Source organism: Callithrix jacchus, chromosome 6 (assembly GCF_049354715.1).
Source record: "Callithrix jacchus isolate 240 chromosome 6, calJac240_pri, whole genome shotgun sequence".
NCBI classification, from domain to species: domain Eukaryota; kingdom Metazoa; phylum Chordata; class Mammalia; order Primates; family Cebidae; genus Callithrix; species Callithrix jacchus.
The window spans coordinates 136,221,888-136,246,799 of record NC_133507.1 but is presented as its reverse complement, the minus strand read 5'-3'; the positions used below and the strand labels follow the sequence as shown (position 1 = coordinate 136,246,799).

Below are 24,912 nucleotides of genomic sequence, written 5' to 3'. Positions count from 1 at the left end.
GATCAGTCAAGAAGACTGTGATGAATGACAAGGGAATTAGCAACCATTACGTTCACCTCACATTGTCTTTCCTTTCATTATTGTGCCTTGAGTGATATTTGCTGCCTTTTAAAATCAGTTGAATTTACCTCTCAATGATCATGACTTTGTTGCTATAGCATGCCATGAGCCTTAAGAATAGTCATTCTTGACAGCTTAACTGAAATACTATCTTTCTGTATCTCCCACCTATTTCTACTTCTAGGCCCTGGAGGACTTGCCTTTGCTCCTACTGGGATTTAGCATTCATAGATCTTCTCCAACCCAGGTGGCCTTGCTTTGACTCTAGGGCATTCTGGGGTCTGATCCTTCCTTTCCAGTCTTACCTTCCTTCTTGTCCTGGTAGAACTTTCTCAAAGGGAATTATCAGATGACAATTATTTCAGCTTTTACCACCCCCCTCCTCCACACACTTGTCCTTTCTTAGGAAGGATTCTTAGAATATATTTCTTAATATTAGCACCTAAAAAACAGTATATGTTTCTTGAACTTTGAGCAACAGAATTCCTGGAGGCCTGGTTAAGACATGGAATGCGGGTCCCACCTCCAAATTTTCTGATTGAATAGATCTATTCAGAAATTTGCATTTTTAACTAGCTTCTACATAATACTGATGCTGCTGGTCTGGAACAACACTTTAGGAACTACCAATTAAGAACACAGGCTTCGAAGTTTGAAGGATTATGGTTCAAATCTCAGCAATCTATCTTAGGGCAATTTACTTATTTTAGCTCTGCTTCAGCTTCCTCCTCCACAAATAGTAATTAAAACTATTTCCTCTTTATAGGACTGTTTTAAAGGTTAAATATGTTAATGTCTTCAAGTACCTAAACATATCAGGGCTGAATAAACAAGAGCTAATGTTACTCTTGGTAGTTATATTAATTATCCTCATCAGGCCAGCCATTGAGAAAACGGGTGGAAAGGGCAACTGTTCCCCTCAGCAGGTGCCATAAGCAGAGACCTCCTTTCCATCCAGTTCTCCCAGCACTCATTGCCCCCTGACTCATCCTACAGACATCTATCCCAGGAGTCTTCTGTTTTCTGGGTGAGGATTCTCCTGCTGTCTCACTGTCATCCAAGGTTTGCTCTTTCCCATATTCCAGTTAATTGGGTCTACATTTTATGACTTAGTTATATTAACCCAAGAATGCTCCACATTGGGAAAATATATGTAACTAAACTGGTGTGTTTAATCTCTGATGTTCCAACTATTTCCCTCAAATTTTTAGTGACATTCATTATGCAAATTTTAGAAGGGGAAGGGATTGGAATGTGAGAGTATTTTGGAATGTGTGTGGGTACCTAAACATATACTGTGGTAGGCTAGAAGGGTTGGCTGTGGTAGGCTGTGATGGGTTGTGCAGGGTTTTGTACCTCTCTAATGACACTGCATAGGGGGCTGATTACTTCACTCAGCTGAGACCTGACTCTTGCACTTACTGTAAGTTAAAACAGAATCCAATGAAGATTTTGCCATCAACCTGCAGGAATTCTGGCTTGAAAGGCTCATGTGCTTTGTTCTTCTTTGCCATTGCCATCTTTCCCCATTCTCAAAGGAGTCACCAAATCTAATCCAAAGACAATAACCTTATACCTTAAACAGATGAACCAGTGCCTAGTGTCCTGTATCTTGCTGCTATTTCAAATCCTAAAGTTGGAGCAGGAGGCTTTCAAAATTTAGACACAACACTGCCAACTACCTTATTATTTGATGGCATAGGAAAGTAACCGAGCTCAGCCTTCCAGAAGGCAGATATATTGCTTTATGAACCTTTCTTCAAAACATATAAAAGTGATGGGGGAAAGGAAGGAAGGACTCAGGGTTGGCTAGTTATGTACCCTGACAAGCAGCAGCATTTATGGCTGCTCTTTTGTATCACCTTATACAAACGAAACACATCTAAGTAAAATAAGTATGCATGCAGGAACTTCCTATTTCCCCTTTCTCAATTGAGGGGCATCCAACCATAAATATGTTTCAAAAGAGGTTTAACATTTCTGATAGATTGATTTGAAGCAGCGCAGAGCTACATTTAAATATCAGAGGTCTTGCTGCAAGGGCTTCCTGCCACCACCACAGCCATTCTTGGAGGATTTCTCAATGGCTATGTGCAAAAAGAGGTATTGGTTGTAAGTTTCCTTTGTTTCCATTTTATGTCATATTTTTGACTTATTTTTAAGTCACATAATTTGATAACTAGAACTAAGTATTATCCCCTACAATCAATTTTTTTCTCCCACTGCTCTGATACTAAGGCACATTTTCTTTGTTTTTTGCTTTCACATTAAGTTCAGTGGATTTGCCAAAATGTTTCAAATCACATATGTGGTCAATGCTTATGGCTTTCTAATCTCTTAAAAAGTCCAGCCCTCTATGCTCTGTTATCTGAGATGGACAGAAAAGCTGCTCAATACTTCTGGCCTACCACAGTGCATATCTAGGTACTCACACACATTCAGAAAGACTCTCACACTCACAATCCCTTTCCCTTCTAAAATTTTCATAATGAAGCCACTACACATTTGAGGGAAATAGCTAGGACATCAGGTATTAAACACACCAATTTAGTTACGTATATTTTCTTAAGGTGGAGCATTTGGGGGTTAGATGACTAAGTCATAAAGTACATGCCCCATTAGTTGGAATGTGGGGAAGAGCAAACCTTGGTGACAGGGGGACAGCAGGAGGATCCTGGCCCATAGTGGAGAAGACACCTGGGATAGGTGCCTGTAGGATGAGCAGAGGGCAATAAGTGCTGGAAGAATAGGATGGAAAGGGGTGTTTGCTGATGGCACCTGCTGAGGGGACAACTGCCCTTTCACAGTTTCTCACTGGGTGGTCCAATGATGATAATTAATGTAAGTACTAAGTAACATTAGCTCTTGTTTATTAAGCCCTGATACGTTTCAGGTGATTTGTGGACATTAACATAGTTTATCTTTAGAGTTTGACAGATACATAATTAAGAAGGATACCGGGTAATGTATAACACTAATTTTGCACTAAAGTGAATCACACATTACATGAAGTCTGTTCTTACTAAACAAAAGCTTTAGGTATCCATGGTGAGATTATGAAGCAGTAAAAGTTCAAGCTAGACTTAGTTTCCCCTGGCAATCTTTCTGTCTTTTCTTGATCATCTGGCTCTGCCTCCTATCAGTTAATGTGTGCAGGCTAATCTTAGTGGGAAACTGAACCAAACTTAACTAGAAAAGTAATCTTCTGAGAAGCACCTTCCTTCCCACCAAGCAATGTATGCTAGATTCTCCATGTGAAAGTTGTTCTGTATGAAATAGAAAGCAAATACATTTCAAAAGGTAATTTAAAATAAAGAATCAGACTTCTCATTTAATTATAGCTATATTGAAGATACAATATGGGTGTATGTGCATTCATTTATTCACAAACATACATATTTGCATCTACAATATGTTGTACATAGTGAGGATACAACTGTGAACAAAATAGATAGAAACTCTTGCTTTCATGGAGTTTACACTTGTGTCCTGAGGAGGGGAGACCAGCAAGTCAATAGGTAAAGTAGTTATTTATGTGGCCATAGCTATGGTGGAGAACAATAAACCAGCAAAAGGGAGTAGTCAGTGGTGATTTGGGTTGTTAACTCATAACTCATAGAACCATATGGGGATCACAGTCCAAGGATTGAGGGATACCCTAGTGATCCTGGGCTTCTGGTGGGGTCTGAGACATGCGGGGAAAGGGCATCATGAGATCAGTCCTAAGATTTCCAAGCCAGATTGTGAGGGTAAGGCAGTGGCTGTTGGGAAAGGAGGGATTAGGATCTTTTCAGGAGCACCCAGAGTTCTGTGGTTCCTTCTTCAACAGTAACATGGAGATGCAGAGGCCCAAAAGGTTTAGACTGCAGGAGTCTGCGACTCTGTGCCTAAGGAATCTGAACATTAGAACCACTTGCTCCAGATGTGTAAAACTTCTGAGGATGATAGAGGGATAAGCTCCTAGTGGCCTTCTAGGCTCATCTTGCCCGAACTCTTTTGAAGGCATTTACATTTAAGTAAGGATGAAGAACTTACTGCAGCTTTGTTTTTATTTTTGTCAGCTTGCACAAAGGTTACACGAAACCTGTTCAGGGAATAGTGGTGGGATGGTAGGGCACAGATTGCTCTGGGATCCAACTCCCTGAAAAGCTTAGGGTATTACTTCACAATGCTGACGTGAAGTGAAAAAGTGAACCTAACTTCCTAGCATGTCTACATCAGGAAGGAAGTTTAGATGAAGTTACACGGTGTGCCTTGATTTATGCCTTCCATGTGAACAGTGACCACTTGATCTCTGGGTACTTCTGAGAGATATATGGATATCTGGACTCTGAGGAAGAGCTTGGGGATCACTGCGGACTGGAGACTCACTACTCCTGAGACTGAGAAGTTGTATTGCACCTTCAGCGAGGCTCTCTCATAGCCAGTGGTTTGAACCTCTCTGGAGAGAGACTGTTTCTAGGTATTCATGACTCTCAGCAACAATGAATGCCTTGGCTTCCCAGTCAGACCCTATCCCATTTAATTCTGAAACTATATCCAATTCCCAAGGTGGTCCCAGTTTCTACCATGCACACCTCAAAGAGGTGGTTTATTAGAGATTCTGTCTAAAATCCTAGAAAACAGCACTATTCTGTAAACACCATAATTGAAGAGAGGTTCAAGAACGAGACAGGAAGGAGGCTTAAAAATAGTTCTCAGGCATACACTCAATAGTACGCCTAGCTACTGTTTTTGAGTCCAATTATCTTCAAGGTTATTATGAATGTTTACGAAAAAGACGTTCTATATATATGTGCTCGACACCCTTCCATCAGTCTCTCAAGTGCCCTGCAACATGGGGCACTGAACGTTAAAGTACTGCATGTCACGTGAAGAGGTGAGTACAACTTCCTAATGTGTCTGTTTTCAAGAGAGAAAATGTGTGTTTTGTGGGAGGACTGGACTCAACATTTCAAACATTTACATAAGGAAAAAATAGTCCCTGAGTATTTTCCGTATCTTGAGTGAGAAACATGGAAAAAGTTCAAAATTTTGCGTGTTAGCCTTCCTTTCTGCATTTTCTTAAAGACCAGGTAGTCCTGATAATTCTGAAAGAGATGTAATTAGCAGGAAATGAGTGTGGCATTAATTTTTATTGTGTCAACATTGTAAAATTTTTCTTTTAAGATCTAATTTGCTGATGAATTAAGAGGGAATCCTATTGGTACAAGAGAATATAAACATAAATATTTTCTTTCATATTTTAGAGGAAGCTTTATGAAAGAAATAGGAAATTATTGTTTGTCGCTCATTAAAATAGCTATTTATAATTACTCTGTTTTGACATCTGCTTTATAAGAGTATGATAATTCTGACCTTCAGTTGTAGAGTCAATGAGATGCAGACTTTGAAACTGCCTTTCATAGGACATGCTTTCATCATGAACTGCTTCAGGGTCTGTGCATTCAGTGTACATGTACAGCTGCCAGAAAATGTTTCATGGTCAGTGTGTTTGTTTCATATCTGTTATGCTTATCACTAATTGTCTATAAAGAAGTGAGAACATATTAAATTAAGATGAACAAATTGCACCCAATTCTCAACTTTAAAGGCTGGTTTTTCAAATAGTTTCATAAAAATGTAAATGATATACTTAAGTGAATATTTTAGCAATTTCCCTAATAGGTGCATAAAATGGTCAATGAGGCTTTCTAAATGCTTTAAAAAGAATCTCATAGTTAAAGGTGTTGAAAAGTCAAGTGTTAGAAATTATTAGTTGGTTGATTAGTTTATAGAGTAAATTTTAACAAGAAGTCATAGTGTAATTTCTAATAAGGAACATGCGATTTTTAAATAAAAGAAATAATTATATTATCTTGGTTATAAATTCTATTTTCTCTTTTAATGGGAATTTTAAATCACAAGGATAATATGTACTTGTTGCACAATATTTAGAAAATACAGGCTTGTCAAAGGAAGAAGATAAAAATTATTAGTGTGTAGAGTTATCATACCGTATAGAGTTAAGCAGTACTAATATTCTGAAGTACTTCCTTCTAGTCTTTTTCTTATACATGTTTTTTTTTTTAGTAAAAATAGGATCTATGTATATATGACCCATATTTATATATATAGCTTTTGGCTCATTAGTATAGTTTAATATTATATTGTAAACACATTTGTGAGGGAAATGTTCTTATCTTTTTTCTATAATTTTGCTTGAAATGCTTTCTCAATAGTTCATGTAGATATACTATGGTTTCTTTAAACAGTCACTTTATTCTTAAATATTTAGGTTTCAATGTTTCCAAGTTGTTGTTGTTATCAAACAACTCTATAACAACTATACCCATATACACTATTTAAAATCTTTATCTCATTATTTTTTATCAATTTTTAGAAGTGTCATTGCTGGATTACAGGTCCATACATTTTTGCTACCCTTCAGAAAGGATATATCATTTACACTCTTACCAGTAGTATATGAGAATGCTTGTTATATTTAACCTTTCCAAAATTAGATGCTATCTTATTTATATTTATTTATTTGTTTTTCTTAACCTAACTACTCAGCATGGTTGTGGTCTTCTTTTAATATATGAGCAAATGTAAAGATAAAACTATAAGTTACTTAACTTACACATTTTTTCTTTTAGAAACTCTATTTGCTTTTATGTTTAGAAAGAGCTTCCTTATTCTCAGAACAAGTTAATATTTACACTGTTTTCAACATTCCTTTATGATTTTATTTTTTAGATTTAGAATTTTATACTTAAATTCATTTTTATCTTTGTATATAATAGGTAAGTTAGAAATTTCTTTTCATTTTTTTTAAAAAACGAACTTTTCTAGAACAATACATTCTTTCATCAGGTATTTGGATGTCACCTTAATTGTATACTAAATTGTAATACACACATGGGTTCCTTTTTTACTTTCTAGTCACTTCTATTTATTTCTGTTCAAATAGCACATTGATTAAAATCACATCTTTATATATCAGTACACCTGGTAGATTGAATTTTCCAATGCACCAAATGCATTTTTTCATGTATTTAAATTTTTCACAAGAAATGTTTATTTTCTTAGCTTATTTAAAAAGTTACAAAAATTGTATAGAATTTCCATTTAATTGATTGTTGGATAACCTAATAAATTTGAGTTTTTACATTCAGAAACCTGGTTTGTTTCCTTATCATTTTTAATAGGTTTTAGTAAACTTTGTGGCTTTTGTAAAATATGTATCCCCCAAAATTAAATGTTTATTTCATTTCCTCTGGAATGTCTTTTGAAATTTTTGGATCATTTAAATAATAGTCATTGATTTTTTAAAAACAATCAATTTCTAAGTGCTCTTTCTATATAAGAATTATGGGACGAAGTAGGTACTAAAATTTTTTTGATAACTGTCCAGTTTCTCAGCCAAATTTGTTCTGCAAACCTGCTTTCCCCTGTTGATTTGAAATACAACTTTATCACATACCAAATTTTCATATAGTCAGGCCTGTTAAACTTCCGATTATACTTTCTGGATATCTCTGCATCATTTACTAGTTTCAAAATTTTCTTTTAATACATGTATATGTTATTTTATATATGTATTTGTGTATATACACATATATATACAAAATATATGTTTTAACATCTGTGCATTCATTTTGTACCCTGTTACCTTACTAAATTCTTTTGGTTAAAGTAGTTTTTGTTAATTTTCTTGGGGCTTTCAAGAATACAATCACATATCATCAGCAAATAATGACATTTTTACTTCCTTCTTTCCAATTTTCCTCCTCTGAATTCTCTTTCCTAATTATATTAGCTAGTATGCATGTATTCATCTATCTGTCTGAAATGTAAGATAATATTAGACATCCTCGTCTATACCTGACTTTATCAGGAATGTCTTTAGTGTTTACCTACTAAGCATAATTCTGGCCTTTTAGGATGAGGTAGATAAATTTTTTATCATGTAAAAATTGTCCACTTCAGTGGACAAAATTGGAAAATGTATCAAGAGTATTTATCATTTCATAATATCATTTTATAGAAATGGTAACATGCTTGCTCTTCTCACTTTACTAATAAGACCAATTATACTAATAGTATTCCTAATACTGAGCTGTCATTGCAGACCCCTACTATGGCCCACTTGGTTGGGTTGTATAATTATTTTAATCTCCTGCTGGTGTCTGTTTGCTACTAAAATATATAATCTCTTTCCCACAGTCTTTGAAAATCCAGGTTTTTCATAACTTTATTATTATTATTATTTTTTAACCTGAGATGGAGACTTGCTCTGTTGCCCACGCTGGAGTGCAGTGGTGCGATTTTGGCTCATTGCAACCTCCACCTCCTGAGTTCAAGCAATTCTCCTGCCTCAGCCTTCTGAGTAGCTGGAATTACAGGTGTTCACCACACCTAGCTATTTTTAATTTTTAATTTTTATTTTTTAATAGAGACGGGGTTTCACCATGTTGGTCAGGCTGGTCTCAAATTCCTGACCTCATGATCTGCCCGCTACAGCTTCCCAAAGTGCTGGGAATACAGGCGAGAGCCACCATGCCTGGCCTTTGTGTGATTTTGATATAAAAACTCAGGTGAGTTTAAAACCTGACGAGATTATATTAGACTCTTCATTATATTTATTCAGTTTCCTTCATATCATTATTATATATTTTGTTGCAGAAATGTTCATGTAATTTATTGACGAATGCATCCCTAGATCACTAGTGATAAGTTGTACAATATATGAAATGCATTTCCTATGTAAATAGTAGAACTCAGGGGTTTTAGATCAAGAATTTTGTAATGGCATTTTGTTTAAGACTTCCCCATTAATAACATAACTAAGGTTGCTTTTTAGCTTCACTTTTTAGTTTGTAATCTTTGGTTCGTATCAATATTATATACCATTTAAAAAAAAGAAAGCTTTTTTCTTGCCTTTTCTCTAGAAAAGTTTCAATAAAGTTAGGGTTATCTTTTCTTTGAATGTTTGATAAAATATTTTAAGTTATAAAAATATAATAGACATAATAATTATTTAATAAAGAAGCCTGTGAAATAAAGCATCAAAGTTCCTTGCTTCTAGATTCTTACTTCTACTTCTTACTTCCTCTTCTGATCACTGGATTACTGTTAAAAATTCGGTGTGTAGGCCAGGTGCAGTGGCTCACACCTGTAATCCCAGCACTTTGGGAGGCCAACGTGGGTGGATCACCTGACGTCAGGAGTTTGAGACCAGCCTGGCCAATGTGGCAAAACTCTGTCTCTACTAAAAGTACAAAATTAAGCCGGGCATGGTGGCAGGTGCCTGTAATCCCAGCTACTCAGGAGGCTGAGGTAGGAGAATCGCTTGAACCCAGGAGGCAGAGGTTGCAGTGAGCTGAGATTGCACCACTTCGCTCCAGCCTGGGCGACAAAACAAGACTCCATCTAAGACAAAAAAAAAAAAAAAAAGTGTGTATTGTGTATATTCTTTCAGAACTTTATCAATAGAGATTTTAGTGAGATAATAATTTTGGTATTTTTTGAATCTTTGTGTTTTGTATGTCAACTACCTGTTCACATATCTATCTATTGTTTTTATTGTTATATTGATTTGTAAATATTTAATGTCTTAAAGACTTCAGCTCTTTTCTCTACCTTCTCACTTCTGCCTAAAAGTAATAATTGAATCATTGTTAACATTCTATTGTGTAGCCACTTAACTTTTTTCCTGTACACATACAAATTCAATGTCTATTTAAAATGGTATGTTATTTAAAATAAAAATCTTATTCTATTATAAAACACATATTCATTTTAAAATACATCACATAAAATGTACATATTAGATATACAGTATCATTATATTACATACAAAATGACATATAATCTTCTATACAGTTTTTGTTTATTTTACATGGCAGTAAAAATATCAGTAGTCTTTTTAAAAGCTGTTATATATATAATTAACCCAGTGAAGAATGACTAGGTTTTCTCCCAACTTTTCACTCCTAAAATGCAGTGAAAATTTTGTATGTGAATGTGAGACAAAGTAGAAGAGGTGAAACTGCTGACTTCAGTGATAAAAACATTTTGAAAGAAAGTGTCTTCTTAAAAGTTTATAACATTTCTCTACTCTTTCTCAACTCAATACCTTTCCTGATATTGAACCATCAATCCCACATTATCATCAATAAAAAATTGACATCCCATTGTTTTAATTTCTATCTCCTTATCCTTTAGGGGATTATTATATATTTTTATTATGTTTATTAGAAATTTTATTTTTTTATATAAATTTCCTTTATATGCTCTTTGCCCATTTCCTTCCCTGTAGAATTGTTTTTCTTTCTCTTATTTTATTTTTTGAGACCAAGTCTCTCTCTGTCGCCCAGGCTGAAGTGCAGTGGTGTGATCTTGGCTCACTGCAACCTTCGTCTCCTGGGCTCAAGTGATTCTCCTACCTCAGTCTCCCAAGTAGCTGGGATTACAGGTGTGCACCACCATACCTTCTAATTTTTGTATTTTTAGGAGAGAAAGGGTTTCACTGTGTTAGCCAGGATGGTCTTGATCTTCTGACCTCGTGATCCGCCCACCTCAGCCTCACAAAGTGCTGAGATTATAGGCATGAGACACTGCGCCTAGCCTTTCTTATTTATTTTAAGGAGCTCTTTGTGTATTAGAGATATTAACAATTGTATTTGGCAGATATGTTCTCCCGAGGACCTTTAGAAGATATTGGATGCCTATGAAGTCCCTTCTCTTTCTTATTTGTGCATGGCTCATCCCCTTTGTTGTCCTCTTCTTTTCTATTATTCAACTTTTTGCCTAGTTTGTCTTCTGCTTATTTGTATCACTACTAAACTAGAAGAGAGTGAGGAATATGGAATTAAATATTTGAAAAGGGCTTGTGACAACTTTAATTTAGTTGAAAAGAAATGAAAACTTGATATGCGTATAGGATTTTCTGGGAGCATTCTGTCTTTCCAATTTTTTCATGGGGTAATATTTCCTTCTGAGCTTTGAATAATGACTGACTCTATCTATATATGTGAAAACGCAGAACTCACTGACATACCAGCTAATGAAATGTAAAAAAAATACAGTCTGTCATTTGGATGCTCCAATGAGCAAATATTTTGATAACTGACTACATATTTTATTTTTTAATCCAGATGTTCAGTGTTCTATAAATACAGATTCTTAATGACTTGGGACAAAAATATCAGCATGTATAAACAACTAAAGAATGGAATGAGTGGCTGCAGAGCAAGAGGCTGAAATTAATATTAATTCACATACAAAAATAAATTATAGGCATTTTTAACTATATACATAATATATCCATATAATCCCATTACTAGTCAAATTTAAGGTCAGTTTCCAAATGTTTGAAATATTTCTGTGACATTCCAAACCAGAATGTTTTCTTTAAACAGATGCTACACTAAATTATTTTTTTCATACCATAAAAACAAAAATCCATAAAGAGTGCTCATTAATTCACATGGAAAGGCCTGGGGCTGAAAGACAGGTCAAAGTAACACAATCTTAGGGAAAGAAAAACAGTCTGAAAATGTCATATTTTTCAAGAAGGCATTTGTATTGCTAGTTCTTGAAGCTGTGTAAAGGAAAGAGAAACAAATGCTTAATAATATTTTTAGAAACAATAAATTCCTATGTCAATCCCCCCAATTCTCACCAAATAAAAAATTACTCTCATCTTTTTCCTCCTCTTATGTGTGTTACATAGACTCTGTCCAGTCATTTGTATCTTTCCTTAGTGTTTTTATTTTATTCAGGCTAAACTGATAGACTCATTTTGGTGCTGAACTTAGTGTAATATGAGTAGATTACTGTATATTTTGTAGTTTGGGTATAGTCATTGATAACCATTGAAAATCTGGCTTAAAATATTCATGGAGACAAGGAAATTTAAAACTCTCTTCTTTATACAATTAGAGAAAATTTCTAGAAAATATGTTCTTAAATTTATTCTTCAAATTATATTATCAAGAATAAAGACATGCTACCCTTCCTTATTTAGGGAGTAGATTACCCTGCACTTTATAATATTCAAATATTTATTTCTAAAGATAACTGTTACATTTTTGTTGGCAAACTACTGTTTTATGGAAAACCTATGTACATATTGTTTTGCTACTTTGTTTTGTTTGCTCTTAATATCAAAACAAAGATTTTTATATTAGCTGAATATTGAGTTTTAAGGTTAGGTGTGATAGATTCTATCACATTAAAAAGTTTATATCTTTACTATAAAGTTTATATCATATTTTAAAAGTTTTATAACTTTAATGCTTCATGCTTTTGACAAGTTGTAATTCAGAAAGGCAGAAAAATCAATTTTAATATGAAAAAGAAAGTATTTGACAGCCTAGATAATCAGCATTTATGCAAACTGAAAATTACTTGCCTACCAAATTATCATTTATGAGGATTGCAGAAAATGTAGAAAGTGTTATGACTGTTTATAAGTTAAAATTTATTGCCTGTAACTTGAATCCATAGGATATATTTTTAGCTCATTGTTGCTTTTTTAAAAAAAAATCTATGAACATAGCAGCTATCGTTAAAATAGTTTATACTATAATGGGCATTTTAATATTCTCATATATAATGAGATAGACTTAAATCATGTGTTGGAAATTTAAGTTATTCCTGTTATACTGTCATAATTAACATTGATTTTTCCTCCATGTCTTCTCGATATCATTAATCTGTTTCTGTTTTCTGGGCTAGGCTTAGAATGAGAGCTAACAAAACCTGGGACTCAGCTTGTCTTCTCAATAAAATTATTGGTACCACTAGTGGTCATAGGAGTCTTCAGTGGTTCTTGATATACTCTTCTTTGGCAATGATTATACTTTAGTTTTAGGGCACATGTGACTAATTAGTGGCATTTAATAAAAATAAAAAGATGCAATGTTATAATCAGTCCTTCCACTAATTTAAATTGATTTATTTCCCTCATTTAAGAAAAGAAAATTGGTTTGGAAGTACCAAGAGGGAACAAAAGTGGCCATTTCATAGTGCTTCATAATTTTAAAAAATCAGAAAACTTAACTAATATACTTTGTGTACTTAGCATCTGTTTATCAGAAATACCAGTGATTACATAAAGTCTATTCATTATACATTTTTGTACAAAGAGGATTTCATTTGGAGCAAAATTTCTACTCTGACATGATAGAAATAGGACAATCTTTGGTGATATCAAATTAAGTGTGACTAGTTTGTAGTGGCTGATTTAACATATGACATAGACATTAACTCTGGGTATATTATGGGCTTTATTGTAGGTTCGTTAAAAGGATATGATAGGTGCATGTGTAAAACTATATTTTAAACATATGCTTTACATGCTCTAATTCTATGAGTATGCTGGATGTGTCTAGACAAGAAATTTTAACTATAACCATAATTGTGACACAAAGCTAAAAGTGAGACAAAGCTAACCAGGGCCACCTCGGGAAAGAAAGATCCTCAAGGACTTGTTTAGACAGTTGCTTCTAGGCAAAAAAGGAAAAAAGTGGTCTTCAGTCTAAGACTTGTCAATCCAGTTTTTAAAGATTGATTTAGGTAGTTGAGTTTTTCTTCCTTTTATCCTTGAAGAAAATGAAAAATAACATTTTCTTTTCTACTTTAGATTCACCATTTATATACTTTATGACAGTTTGGTGTCACCTGAGCCTCCTCTTCTCTAGAACAAATTATGCTAACTCTTTCTATCTGTCCTCATAGGTCCTATTTTTCAAACATTAAATCTTATTATTGTTTTTTCTTGTATCTTTTCCAGTTTCTTCAGCCCCTTAAAAAATTTAAAGTCTTAAATTTAATATCTTTGCATATATTTATGTTAGATGAGTTAGAACTTTAGGGGTGTTATTTCTTTCTGCTAAGTCAGAGAGATGGTCACCATGACAGGTAGATTGGAGAAAGGAGATAAGAAGAAAAAGAGAAGCCAGATGAGCAACTTAATATTCAAGTTAACAGATTTATATGATCAGAAATAGCAAAATCTGTGTCTGGAAAATGTCACAAAGGTTTTTAATAAGTCCTTTGGAAGATATCAAAACACAAAAATTATTATCAGAAACAACTAGAGCTACTTAAAAAATCTTTTAAAAATATTTTTATCTTTTATAAAAGATAAAAGATATTTTTATGCTTATTTTTACTAATTACCCTTCTATGAAGGAAAAGATTAGTTAGTGAGCTCCAAATTCAGAGCAAAAACATAACTAACGAAGATGACAACTGCCAACTCAAGAAAAGGCACAGAAATTCAGCATGAGAGTGAGTGAGCTTATGTTATTTAGGGACTAGAACTACTTTTTCAAGCAGATACTGATGACAGAGAGAACATTTGTAGAGTATGACCTAGTAAAGAATTTTTTTCCCTTTTCAGTAGTACATGGTCACAAGGCAAAGTACGCTATTGGCTTTGTTGATGTGCTATCTTGGGTTTATAGCATTGCTTTGTCTTCTCTGTAGCATCATGTTGATTTTGGGTGATTAGGATATTGTAGTTGTTTCAACCTCTAAGTTCCATGAGGGACAAAAATGAACCTGTAATATTATCGATAAAACAAGTTCCCCTCTATAGCAATTACTGTGAGAGCACAGTTCCACTGTAATAAAAACCTAGAATAAAAGCCCTAAACTTTTTGATTTTTATTACTTCAATGGAAGTGCATTGATAATTTTATTTTGTATTTCTTGATTTTTACATTTAACTTTAAAACTGACGTCTTATCTGTGTTCATAACAAAATACCTGGCATTTATCCTACTCTGTATCCTAGCTTATGTACTACAAATTGGGGTGAACTGCTTCATTGGCTCTACAAAAGAGAAGAATGCAGTCACTGCAAAAGGATGGTACTGTGTTCTTTCCAAAACCCTCCTTATAAATCAACAAGAAATAATAGGAATCACAACAAAGTCAGCTTACAAGAGCTTACATTCCCCAGATGGAAAGTTGCACAATAAACCCACTGCAGGTTTATTTTCACTTTAAGGCGGGATAAAAATACATATCTGCCATGCCCGTATCGAAAAGCCACAGGCAGATCTTAGAGGGCTCTTGCATTGAATGGTGTGCAGTAGTGAAATATTTGTATTTTGTGCTAACCCCTCTTCGAAAGCTAATGCAGTGTGGTCTTACCATTTTTGCAGACAGGACAACATTGTTCTGGTTCATAGACTGGGTTGACACACTCAGGAACTGCGCAGTCTGCTACAACACAGTGAACTTCATTGCTGGGCTCACAGCGACACCATTCACATGGAGAGGGCTAGGAACAAATCTAAAATTAGCCCCTTTTCTCCTATAACTTAATGCTTGCACATTCATATGCTGTCAGAAGACAAAACATCAGTGTTTATTATATTGTCTTTATTGTATTAATTCCGTTTACCACGTCTATGATCATTCTCCCCCAGTGGAAGGCAACCTAGACACCCAGGCCAAAGTGGATTACAACCTGCGCTCAGGTTTCTGTGAACAACTGAAGCACCCATGTATGACTTTTCTTATATCTTATGTTCCTACTTTCCAGAGAAATACTTGCAAAACTAATATGTCATCTCCTGGTTTGTTTTCCAGATGTACTGATTGCTCTGACCTCATCTGGTAAACAGGCATTCTACTGGAACATGTAAGATAATTTTTGCCATCTGTCATTTTATTCTTCTTGAGAAAGGAGGAGAATTACTGAGAAACAAGAAAATGGTAAGTGGACATCTGTGCCCTTTGTCTGAACTCTTTTTTCAAGCTAACTTAGACTCTAAATGGCATTTTTTTCAGTGTGAATATTAGAGAAGATTGCATTTGGGATCCAAACATCCAGGTATTGCCTCTTGAAAGAGTTAGCAAATACCTTTCATTTGCCTGCTTGCTTTTATGAATGAACAAATCGGTTGGTTTAAAAAGCCACGGTATAAGAGTCAAAGACTCTAAATGTGGAACTAAAATAATAATTTAGAGAAAAAAATTAAAAATCAGAAAAGAATATTTGTCTTTACAGTACTTACCGGCCAAGAGTGTTCGGAATTTTCTATTTCCTTTCTAGAAACTACCTATGACACAAATAATCTAAAGCAGGGGCTACCCTCTGACTTTCTCATCCTTTGTAAGTTCTAGCTCTACTTTTCTCATGAAACAGCAGTTTAGAATTCTGGAATGAAAATTTGGAGGTCTCTGAATTCACACTTCTCAAATTAAGCCATTTGTTCTTAGAAAGTTCTGCCTCCAGTCTGAGGCCACAGATCCTCACCTGCAAATTGTGCTAATTAAAGCCCTCTTCCCTTGTTTCAGTGACTACTGTCCAAAACCCTTGTCAGCTCTTGTTTTTTCCCTTGATCTGACAGTCTGTGTAGTATCAGTGCTTCTCAACTCAGGTGATCTGTAATGGTAGATGGAAACTCTTCAACTAATTATTTTAGAAATTCATTTCGTCTTCGCTTTTGCCTGAAGAATGATAGCCTAACTTTGCTTTGCTTTCAAATTTAGTATGAACAAAACAATTAGCCATAGAATCTCTGGCAAAGTATTGCTATTTGCTAACATGATCAATACGTTTTTGAAGGGTACTGTTAAACTCTTTACCATATGGTGAGTTGTGTTTAAACATTTCAGAGAAATCTATTGCATTCTCAGAGGCTGGGGTTTTTCTGATGCTTCTCTACTAAATAATCTTAGAAAATTAAGAAAAAAGATTTGAACCAACAGTACATTATTTAATGGAAAAATTAGAAAGCAAATAAGAGATGGAAACTCGTGATGCTCTTTTGCTCCTTATTTTCCAAACCTCATTGTGATATCTAAAATTCCCAAACAAACTTGTCAGAATTTTCCCCTTTCCTTGGTTAATTACAAGGAAGTATTTTCACACAGCCTTCTGAAATGCAGCAAAGACATGGACTGTATTTACTACCAGTATGGGGGAGAAAGGAAGCCACTAATGTAATCCCTTCCCCACAGCTAACATTGTTTATTCTTTCTGGTTCCCTTCTTGTTGAAGGAAGGGTTGGTTTGTGCAACTCTAGTGGACTGATTCAAGGAATAAAAATTCTGAAGAGAATCTTAAATTTTCAAATGCAAAATGTTTACTTCAAAGTAACTATAGTCTTTAAGGAAGATTTGTTGGACTATTAGATATGTTATTCCCAACACTGATGAATAACATCATTCTAATTTAAACACTGGCATTGCGGTAAGCAATTTACCTATATCTACTTACTTATTTCTTGTAATAATTCTATGAAGAATATTTGTTTCAATCTTCATCTCATGGATAAGGAAATGGGATGAGAGAGATTTAATAGCTTTCCCAGGTCCTATGGTAGTAAAAGACAAAGAGGCAGGATTTGAATCCAGTATCCTAACTGCTGTAATAGACTGCCACTTGGTAACAAAAATTACCATTCTGTGTACTTATTTTCCTCCTAAGCAAGAGAAGTCAATTAACTTGGGTGTTTCGTGCATAATGAGATTATTATGGAAACTTAGAGCTTTTTAACTTTCTAAAAATGTGAGCTAGAAAACTGTAGTTGCCAAAGTTAGGTTGCCACGAGGGTTGCATTTTGGGGACCTTGGCATCTTCAAGCCTTGGGGCCTGGTAACTAGATGTGCAGGCATCTGGGAGAAGTGTTAACAGGTCATAATCCCATAAAGACCAATAAAGCACTGGAAACTGAGAGGTATTCTCAGGAAGAGCTAAGACCACAGGCTTAGTGATAAGAGTATATCTAATTTTTTGAAGGGGGTTTGAATCATGGAAAACATAAATGAGAAAAAGAAAAACATCGCATTCATCGTTGGTGGCTTCTCACCCTGCCCTGAACTTGGCTATGTTTATGTACTGTACTCCATCCCTTTCTGACTCAGAATCTCTTATATGCATGCTATTTCCACTTCTGTTTTTGTTAAACTGTTTTTACAAATAATGTGTCTCTATTTTAGTGCGCTGTTTCTTATGTCAAGTCTCCATGTGCCCCCTGATCCCGCTGTAAACATTCAATCAAGTGTAACCCATTGACCTCATGCTAGAACCTCTTTCCATCCTCTCCAGACATGCCAAGGCTCTTTCCTTTCACAATCTTACAGTTTCAGCACTATTGTTAGCCTCTTGCTCAACTTGACTTTTTCCATGGCCCCTGCATTTGTAAAAAGATATTGCTTGAACAGCAGTAAGTTACTAGGAGTGAGCAGTGTGTTATTTTGACATTAAGTTCAAACTTTAGAAATATTTCTCACTTACAGTGTAACACTCTTGGTACTTTGGATAAATCTTTACATCTTAAGCATTGAGCTGGTTACACATTTCCTTTTATTGGGTTGTTCAATGTGAAAACTGTAGATTAAACCTGAAAATGTCCCTGTAAAACCAAAGATTAAAGAAGTCCTTGGAAAATATTATTTCTACTAGCATTTTTAAAAGAAGAACATATGAAATTATGACTAGTACATGGCTTTTGTCAGCTAGAGATTTGTAAGTATGATGATTAAATCACACCATCCTAAAATCTTATACAGAATTACTCTTTTTCTAAGAAACTTCACAGAGCACTTTATTTCTACGCAGTCTTTAGAAAATAAAGTAACATTCACTCATGACTTTTTCATAAATTTTAGTTGAAATTAGGATTAGACTCAAATTTATTTGTTTATTCATATATTTACATATAATATGTATATCTGGTAGCCTGAACAGTTAATGTATCTGCTTTAAATATGTTATTTCTCCAGCTAAGTATTTTTAAATAACTAATGTGGACCTCAATTTAAGCAGTTTCTGCTATCTGAATACATACTTTTTTTTTGTTTGGGATGGTATCTCACTCTGTTGCTCAGGCTGGAGTGTAGTGGCACAATCTTAGCTCACTGCAACCTCTGCCTCCTGCGTTCAAGTGATTCTCCTGCCTCAGCCTCCTGAGTAGCTGGGATTGCAGGTGTGCACTACCACTCCTGGCTAATTTTTGCATTTTTAGTAGAGACAGGATCTCACCATATTGGCCAGGCTAGTCTTTAACTCCTGACCTGAAATGATTCACACACCTTGGCCTCCCAAAGTGTGAGGATTATAGGTGTGAGCCACTGTGCCTGGCCCTAAATACATACCTTGTATGGCAATTACAAATGCTCTCCCAGCTGCCCCTAAATTAGAAAAGAGTTTCCTGCTATATACAGCATAATCAGTAGAGCAAAATGAGACTCCTTCATAAATACTGGTTTAGTTGACTAAAATCAAAATTGCTATTAGAAGCATCAGATAAAGAGTAGCTGTGAATGGTAAAATTGATCATTATAAATCACTCAGGAAAAATGAAAGAAGAAGAAGCAATGAACCCATTTTCTTTTCCTGAAGTCTTATTTAGGTGTCAACTGAAATGCCACCTCTCCAGGGAGGTTTTCCCTGATTAAACAGGTCATCCAGCCCCTCGATCTCTCTGTCCATCATGTCAACCATTCAGAGCTCTTATCAGTCTGTGAAATTATCTTATTGATTTGCTTCTGTCTGTCATTCTCATAGATTCTAATCTCCTTATAATGTACTGTTCATTGTTGTATTCTCAGCACCTAGAAGACCTCTTAGCATATGATAGATACTCAACAAATATTTAACTGAAATGCATAATCAGTTATGTATAATCTATGTTTTCTTATTTGCTAAACCATATCTCTGGGAGGCTTCATCTGTGTTCATTATGCATGAAAAGGATTTTGAGTCAATGAGATGTTTGTATTTTATTTAAATATTATCAAGGGTGCTTTGGGGAAAAAGATTTCTGACTATAAGTCATGAAGTAACTATTTGGGTTCCAATATTATGGTAATGCACATAAACTTAGCATCTAAAGATAATTTTAGATTCATAATATTCACCATGCAGATCACAGGTAAGTCAGTCTTCAAGCACTCCATTGACTAGGCTATCTAGCTGTAGATGACTGCAGACTTTCATTGCACCAGAAAATACCATGCTAACTAAATTTGGACCAGAATGCAGGCAGGGAATTTGGTAAAGGGTCTGCAAAAAAGCTAGTCTCATTTTATAATATGTACCAGTTTTAATGGTTGCTGATTAAGTGCCACAACTTAGTATATTATTAAATTTTTTTTCAGAAAAAGTTCTGATTTTAAACATCTTCATTTTCTGAAAGGATGGGTTAGAGTACAAAGCCCAACAACACAGATTTTGAATATTCTGAGAAACAACACTTGATTCTTAGAAAGCTCTCTATGAATACTGTTGAAAGCTGAAGGATGGATACATAAATAGAGGGGATACATTCTAAGAGCCAAGTTTATGCTTACTAACCCTATAAATGGCTTTCCTTCTGATCAAGTGATATTAGGCTTCAGAGATCAAGGAGTACTTCATTTCTTCTTAATAAGCAAAAATGATCAAAGAAAATACAGCTCTGTTTACTTAAAAAAAAAAACTCCCATTAAACAACTATTTAAAAATCTAATCTTTTCCACAAAGAAAAAAATACAGCTTTTAGAAGCACTCTTCTTTTTGAGATAATTTATGGCATAAATTTTATCACTTTAGAGAACAAATCTCATTACTTTCAAACTGTATAAGAAATTTGGAAGGCTCTGTTTCATAGTTGCTGATGCCTGTCAGGAATCTCACTGTTCACTTCATTAAAATATACATTACATTACAAAGTACAAAACTATTTAGCATCCACTGCCACTCCTGTAGCCAGTAATTTGCATGCAACAGATGTTACCTAATAATCAACTGATCCAATGAGTTTTAACCAAAATTCACAATCATCTAAAAGATGACCCATAGCATCGCTGATTAAAATGCTCCTCAGTGTTCCTGGCCTAATGAGACTGTGATGACCTCTTCAGTGATCTGCCCTATTGATTAGAGCATATTTGGAACATTGAGGTTGTAACTCATCAAATTATGGACATGAAGCTGAAACTTCTTTAAGAATTTTAATACTGAGGAAGCAAATAAAAAAAGCAGATGCACAGAGTTTTTGAAAAATAACCATCTCAATTACTCAGCAAATGTATATAGTGGTATTATTATCTGAATTACAAGTTAAGTAGTAGCTGTTCTGGCTTTTTCTGGTGGAGTTGGTATTTTGATAATATGTTCTGGAATATATTATTTTCAGTGTGTCTATCAAAAAACATTTCATTTTTGTTGAAAACATAAGCATTTTAGTGAAATGATTGTAGAGTGCACCTAGCTTTTTCCTCATAGATATAATAAACTAGGTAGGCAACAAACTACAATTCAGAAATATGATATATAATTTTTAAAAATGTTCAACATATTCATTAAATATACATTTTATACAAAGTAGCATAAAGTATACTGAGATGAATTATATATCTCTCCTACTATAATAAATGAGAATCTTGAAGAAGAGTTGAAATATTTGTAAAAACAAATTTTGATGTTTTTAAAAAACAAATACCTTTTATGTAAGAATAACTGATGGTACTATTATAATGAAAAATTGAACTGCTGCTATTAATCTTTTTACTTGCATGCACTCTGAGCTAAAGTAAAACAGAAAAAGATTGGAAAACCATTGATAAAGTACCCAATTGTAATTATTAATTATAAATTAAAAAGTTTACTCATTCTTGAAGTTTTTTCATTATTGTTGCTACACAACAGTGACATTTTGTCGATGGTCTATTTTTTTTCTAAAATTATTTTCTTCCTGGTCAGGCGTGGTGGCTCACACCTGTCATTCCAGCACTTTGGGAGGCCAAGGCAGGTGGATCAGAGGTCAAGTGTTCGAGACCAGCCTGGCCAACATGGTGAAACCCTATTTCCACTAAAAATATAAAAATTAGCCCAGTGGGGTGGTAGGTGCCTATAGTTCCAACTACTTGGAGGACTGAGGCAGGAGTCTTGCTTGAACCTGGGAGGCGGAGGTTGCAGTGAGCCAAGATTGTGCCACTGCACTCCAGCCTCGGCGACAGAACGAGACTCCATCTCAAGAAAAATAAATAAATAAATAAATAAATAAATAAATAAATAAATAAATAAATAAATAAAATTAGTTTTTCTAAATAAAGTTTAAAAGATATACTTTAGTTTATATTTCAGGGCAGGCAACCCTACAATTTTAATCTGCCTATACCAACAAACTGATCATGTGAAGAGCCAATTTTTTTTCCTCAACATTTTCAAGGAGTCTCATGACAGTAGAATGCAGCTTTTTCTGAAACATGAAGAAAAAATATAAATGTAAATAAACAAATCATAGGTAAGGTGAATGTAAGCAACAATATATCTCTCTATTTGCGATCACGGATGTATTTTTTTAAGTAGTTACAGCATACTTATCAAGGAAATATCAGGGTATATTTAAGACAGAAAAAAAATGTAGCTGCCTTTGTGATCATCAAAGGAAGACTCAAACGTATAGACAAAACCTGAAGGGTTTAATATAAAGTCAGAGTTTGGATGAAGTATCATACCTATACTTCTAAAGTAGTCTGGAAAAGCAGCAGTCCTTAATCCCTCACTGACAAGCTGGATTGACAGTTGGCTTTGGTACAAGCAACATCCTTGACAATGCAACTGAGTACTGTCAGTAGAACCCATGTATTTTCATGGTGAAGATGCTACATTTATCACCCATTTATGCAACAGGAAAAAAGTGAGCAACTGTTTAACTTCAAAACTTTTCTGTTGACACTGAAAAGGAGAGATAGTTGATACCAGACAAAGAATCAGTCATCTACAACAGCAATAAAGCAAGGTCACATATGTTTGGGGAAGAATACATCACTGTGAGCCTTTAAGAATCACAGGAGATGAATATGACCTGGACTGTTCTGCAGAAAAGACAAAGGGCCATAACTCAGTTTGCTAAAAGTACGTGGATGACAATCAATTCAAGTCCTTTAAGGGTCTAAGGCATGGGAGTTATCAACCTGAAGCAACCAAACCCATTTGTATTGGAAGCGCCAATCAGATTATCTCTCAGGAACTCCTTAATTTGCCACGGTCTCTGTGCAAAGATTTCCTAAAGGTTGAATTATTTTCTTCATTTTCTATTTGCTGGTGTCATACTTTGACAGGTTATGAAGAAAGAATAATTAAAAAGTAATAATAAGTGCTTTATAACTGCTAGTATTGAAATATATTTCTATTTTTTAAAGTCCAAACAGTAATTCCTACTGAATTTGATAGTTCATTATCTGATGCTTAGTTCATAGCTCACCTCATTCCACAAAAATATGTTGAGATGGCTTATGGGCAGTTAAACATGAAAGTATATTTTAATTAAAAAAATCTTGAATGAGTACCTTCTTGATAAACCTCTGCTTTAGTGTATAACTTTGGGACAAGGTACGGCAGAAGCAGTCATAATTTTGTAACCATGTATAAACCTTGTTAGTGCCATCACCCAGTGGAACTTGTCTATATGATAATGTGAAATGAGCACATTTGCAGCTGAAGTCCTGGCATGATAAAATGCTGCTTCCTTATACCTTGGACAGGTTACTTAAACCTCTTGAACCTGGGTTTTTCATTTGTAAGATGGAGTTAATAATAGAATATTAAGAGGGCTCTAATTTTCTCAATGGATTGTTTTGAGACTAAAAGATAATATAACATGTGAAAGTGCATGTAAGCAATATGGCTTTGGTTACATGATTATGACTGCCATCATAGCTTTCTACTTGACCAGAGTTGCCTTCCCCACTCAGTCCATTTGCAATGGCTGTGTATTCCTCAAGGAAGCATATTATTTTTAATAATAAATTTAAAATTTTATTTTAATAAAAATAAGCATAACTTATTAAATTATGGCTCTTTTATTATGAATTATTTGAAATGTTGGATTTGTGTAAAATACAGTCAGCCATTCATATCTGTGGATTTCATATCCATGGATTCAACCAAGTGTGAATTAAAAATACTGTATTGGAAAGGAAATGGATGGTTGTCTGTACTAAACATGTACAGACTATTTTTCTTACTGTTATTACTAAACAATGCAATATAACGACTATTACATAGCATTTACATTGTATTCAAAATTATATGTAATCTAGAAATAATTTAAAGTATATAGGAGAATATGCACAGGCTATATGCAAATACTGCTCCATTTTATTTAAGAAATTTGTATCTTACAGTTTTACAGAGTATTTGCAGATTTTGGCTCTGGAGAGGATTTGGAGCCAATCCTCTGTGGATACCTAGGGACAACTGTACATCTTTCCGAGTTTTGAAAGCAATCTGTGTTACATCTCTAAAATACAGCAATGTTTGCACTCAAATTGTGGTTCGATTGAGAATGGCATTGGACAATATTTTTAGATAGTTAATTAGATTCTTATTTACAGAGATGAAACTTCAATCTTTAATCAGATTCTTGCCAAAAACAGATTTTTAACAGGGTAACTTTAGCTCACAGTTTTTGGAGTCTTGATTTAAGTATCTTTTAGTTTCAGTGTGAATATCCCGGAGTCTCATTAACAAAAGAAAAATTCTCTGATTCTCCTTTTGCTCTCTAATGAAGCTTTCTAAATCTCAGCAGTCAAAGGTTTACAATTTTAGCAGGATTTTATTTTTAATGTTGGGGGAAAATCAAAGTTACTCTGAACAATTTTATTTTTTTTCTATCTTATTTAGGAGAGAGCAATAAAGCTAACATGCAGTGAAAATAAGTGGAATATCAGAGAGTTGTGGCTCTTCTCTTACTATAAAAAATGACTTCATTTGGTAATCATTGTGAGTTTTTACAATGGCACAAGTTTACATTTCTAATAGTGCAAGAATCATTAACAAGTTTTGTATTTTCTTTTTATAAAATTTGTATTTCACTGATTTAGAATTTTGTTTTTAAATCCCTAAAG

The 24,912-nt window shown here is 34.3% G+C and overlaps 1 protein-coding gene across 3 annotated transcripts in view; it reads right to left on the bottom strand.

Moving 5' to 3' along the window:
- Window positions 1-24,912, bottom strand: part of VWC2L (von Willebrand factor C domain containing 2 like) — a 174,598-nt gene that overhangs the window by 133,324 nt on the left and 16,362 nt on the right. For 2 of the 3 annotated variants that reach the window (XR_004744841.3, XM_002749746.6), the window contains exon 3: window positions 15,214-15,343. The exons of the other annotated variant lie outside the window; for it this stretch is intronic. Coding sequence is in view for 1 of the 2 variants with exons in the window: in XM_002749746.6 (XP_002749792.1) it covers window positions 15,214-15,343 (130 nt within the window). In the remaining variant the exon portion in view is untranslated. The remainder of the gene's footprint in view (window positions 1-15,213; window positions 15,344-24,912) is intronic. 3 annotated transcript variants of the gene reach the window in all.